The sequence below is a fragment of the Benincasa hispida genome, chromosome 2 (genome assembly GCF_027475165.1).
Source record: "Benincasa hispida cultivar pf3 chromosome 2, pf3_genome.v1.1, whole genome shotgun sequence".
Taxonomy (NCBI): Eukaryota; Viridiplantae; Streptophyta; class Magnoliopsida; order Cucurbitales; family Cucurbitaceae; genus Benincasa; species Benincasa hispida.
In genome coordinates this window covers 12,927,658-12,931,776 of record NC_143479.1, presented here as the reverse complement: position 1 = coordinate 12,931,776, position 4,119 = coordinate 12,927,658, and the positions used below count along the sequence as shown (strand labels likewise).

Genomic DNA, 4,119 nt, shown 5'->3' with positions numbered 1-4,119 from the left:
CTGGTAAAAGCATCTTTAGCTTAGACTATTCAAGAGAATAAATAAGCCTGCATCAAGTAGAACGCCTAGTACATCTAGATATAGACTTACTGGTGTTTATTGCATCATGTTTTGACGTATGCATCCTAGAGATAGGTTTTGTATGTTATTCGCATTGAGAAGTGTTGAATAAAGTCTAATGCATAAACAAAGATAAACAAATCATCTCATTCATCACATTCTAGTACGTGTACACTTATCTTAGATCGACGCATACCACTTGCACTAAAATCCATTTGCACACAACCCATCATTCTTTACTCAACTCTTTTGTATCTTCTTGCACAAGCACAGCACCTTAGTGTAAATAACACATTCCTTCATACATTTAGGAAATCCCTACAACAACTACAACGCAAGGTCTGTGTTAGCTTAACCTGAATCCCTGAGTTCAACCCTGGACTTACCAGGAACCTAAATTGGATTTATACTTGGGTCTGATTTAGGAAAACTTGAACGTCAATTGGAGGAGTGTCGTGCGTTCTGTTGCACATTTCTTACGCACCAACGCATTACAAATACAACATAAACGCATCAAAGCATCAATGCATCATTCATACTTAGAACTTATTCTTCCAATTTATTTTATACAATACACTCCTAGCTCGAATCACGATAGCAACGAACACCAAACAAATATGTGCCCAATTTTTTTTTAAATGAATGCTTCGTTACTTGTAAAAAAATACTGAATACATATGTTCGATTAAATAGAAAATAGAAACTAAGTTCCTTTTCATTTTAGGAACAATATATAGACTTTCTAAGAAAAGAAATCTATTTCCAAAACACAACTTTGTAGCTCCCACTGCACGAGCTGAAATGGCGTCTCCACTTCCAACCTTGATCGTCATTTCACCCTCAATAGGCTACTAGAAGGAACTAGTTCCCTATAAAGAAGAACAAACATGATTAGTATCTCCCGGATCAAGTATCCAGGAATTGTGGTCATTTTCCACTAAACATGTTTCTAAAACAATGAAATCACATTTACCTTCCTTTTCCTTCTTTTTCTCAGCAAGGTACTTTAGGCAGTTCCGCTTCCAGTGATCTTCCATATTACAGTGGAAGCACTTGCCCTTTTCAACCGCCTTGGCCTTTCCCTTACTCTTCCCAGTAGAGGGAGCCTTCCTTTTTCCTCATTTCTTCTTCTAGACCTTGAAAATTATGGTACAAACTTAGTTCTTGAGGATGAACCCTTATGGAACTTTCTGGAATGGACAACATTTGCCTCTCATTTTATCGATCTCTTACCTTTCATAAGATACTGGTAGGTCTGCAACTCATTCAGGAGAGTCGTTATGGTGTTCTGAATTTTATTCATAACCGCATTATTGTGGAATTGAAGAAAGCTCTTCGGAAGAGATTCTAGAAAAGACACCTGACTTTGCTCGTCAATGACTGCCCTGTTCATTTCAGCCACGTTGAACTGGACCATCAGGTCGAGAACATGTATCCTAACTAATTGGAATTTCTTCATATGTGCATTATAAACGTATTTGAAGGCCTCGTGTTGGATCTGAATGGATGGTTTCCCAAACATACCCTGGAAGGACTCCATGATCTCACAAGCAATGAGCATGGCCTCATGCTTCTTGTTGAGTACATCAGATAAACTCTCCAAGATATAGACTCGAGCCTTTTCATTAGCATTTGTCCAACGGTCATATGCATCCCTAACATTTAGGGGTGCATTTCGAGTGGGGACCTGAGGACACTTATCAGTTAAGACAAACCACAAATCATCGATAACAAGAATCGTATTCAAGTTCGATTTCCATGTCGTGTAATTTTTGGCGGTTAATTTCTCGTTTTTAAGTAGAGCTATAATTGAGGAAGAAATACTGAAAAACAAACAAACAAACGACCGTTTTAGTTATCTTTGCCTTAACCCATCACACAAACCATCCAATCAGTTTAGCAAAACCAGACAATCATAGAACCCTAAATAAACTATTCATTTGATTTTTCAACGATACTTCAGAGGTTTAGGACAATAGCCATCAAAGGGTGATCAGCTGTCCCTCCCCTGAATTGAGACTATCTTACTAATTATTAATTCCAGAATAACTCTTATTCCTATAGCTCTTAGCTACCATTAATTTGGTCAATGATTCATTGACCCGTTTAATTCATCCAGTAAGTGTGACCCTTTCATTTTCGAATTCCAGAGGTACACTTCAATAGGCTACCATTAGGAAAGACAACTGTTGAAAATTAACCTAAGAAGTCCTATCCATTTTTGGAGTTTGCGTTGTTCCGAAATCTATAATCAGGCCCTCCGAAGGGATGGTCGCTCTAGGACGACACACAGGCGGATCATAAGAACAAAAGAACTCTTGGATACTTGCTCTCAACTCAACTCAAAAACAAACGAAAGAAAGAAAGAAGAGAACTCTTCAATTTGGAAGGGGATGCTACAAATGAAGAACCAAGTTGCTATTATAGACTAACAACTTAGTACTCTCCAAAATACATTTGTCAAACTTAACTCAATTGAGTTGTTACTTGACAAAAATCAACATAACTCATTCAATTTGAAAAAACTACAAATTTAACTTCCATACATATTAAATTTGTAAATAAAACATCATTTTAATTTGAAGTTTCAATTCAATTTGAAATTTTCTAAACAGTAAATTTATCTACACAATTAAATTCATTTTATGTTTTTCTTCACCAAACTTTCACTTTCTTTCACTAAATATATCCAACACGAGATTTAGAGCATCAACCTCAACATTAGGTTGTACCAAATCATTGCTCTATCAAAATTTGATATGTACTGAACTTGTAGAGCTCTTGCTAAAACTTCCTTTATTCGATCAGTGTGAAGGGGCTATAAGAAAGAAGGTTCTCCCACTCTCTCAGCTTGTTTTTTATAAGTCGGGCTAAAACTTTGTGAACAGGTACCTTTACTGTCATTAAACTTTTTGTTATGAAATCAACAATCAAATAAAGTGAGAAAAGATAAACAATAAAAAAATTAACATGGAGATTTACATAGTTCACTAACAATGTGTTAGCTACATCCACCAACAAAATAAGAAAATAATTTATTATTAGAAAGAAATATAAGATAATATAGATTGCAAAGGCATCAATAGCAAAACTCTCGTGATTGGTCTTTTGAAACGTCAAATGATAAATTAAAGACATTCTAACACTTCCATTACCTATGGTGCTTTGCTATGCACATCAAATGTGCTCCCACCCTTGTACTGTACTCAATACAATTTCTTTTTGTGTCTTGGTGAAGCTGTGCATAAGCATGACATTTATGAATGTTTTGGATTGGTAACCTTACAAATAACATTGAGTTGCTGTTCATTTGAATTTTGTCTCTCTTATGAACAAATTTGTACATTGACTCTACTGTTGAAGAATTTGATTCATTGTTTGCTAAAATTGTGTCGGTCAATTTGCTCCGACGGATCGAGAGTTTTTGTTCAGAGGCTTAGTTTAAAGCTTCGTAAAAATGTTAAAAACTTACGAATAAAAAAAATTTAAACTAGAAATTTATGCCTCATTTAATAACAAAAAAATAAAATAAAATTGTTAGACCTTAGTTAATGTAGTTTTAATTTTGTGTCTCATATATCATTGAATTTTAAAAATACCTAAAAACCCTCTAAACTTTCAATTTCATGTTTAGTGTATTTTTGACATATACAAAAGAATGAATCTATTATATATTAAATTAAATTTAGGTTAAAAACACTTTTGGTCCCTATACTTTCATGAAAGTAACAAGTTGGTCCTTAAACTTTAGTTTGTAATGATTTAGTCCCTATACTTCCAATTTTGTTACAATTTAGTCCATAAATTTTAGTATGTAATAATTTTAATCCTTGTATTTTCAAATTTGTAATAATTTCATTTGTAACGTTAAAAAATATATATATCAAAATTAGATGTCAATTATTATTTTATGATATAGAAAATATGCATTTTGTAAAAATATTGAGTCCTTAATTAGCTTTTCGGTTTATTTACGCAAGAAATCTTATTAAATTTCAACACTAATTGTTAGAATAGGAACCAAATTGTTACAAACTTTAAAGCATAAGGACTAAATTG

The 4,119-nt window shown here is 33.6% G+C and overlaps 1 protein-coding gene across 1 annotated transcript; it reads right to left on the bottom strand.

Moving 5' to 3' along the window:
• Positions 1-1,273: 1,273 nt before the first annotated feature.
• Positions 1,274-1,977, bottom strand: LOC150037655 (uncharacterized). Its single transcript, XM_090310970.1, has 2 exons — positions 1,967-1,977; positions 1,274-1,883 (listed from the first exon to the last, which is right to left on the bottom strand). Exons 1-2 carry the CDS (start codon positions 1,975-1,977, stop codon positions 1,274-1,276), a joined length of 621 nt encoding a protein of 206 aa, XP_090167096.1.
• Between the last annotated feature and the right edge of the window lie 2,142 nt (positions 1,978-4,119).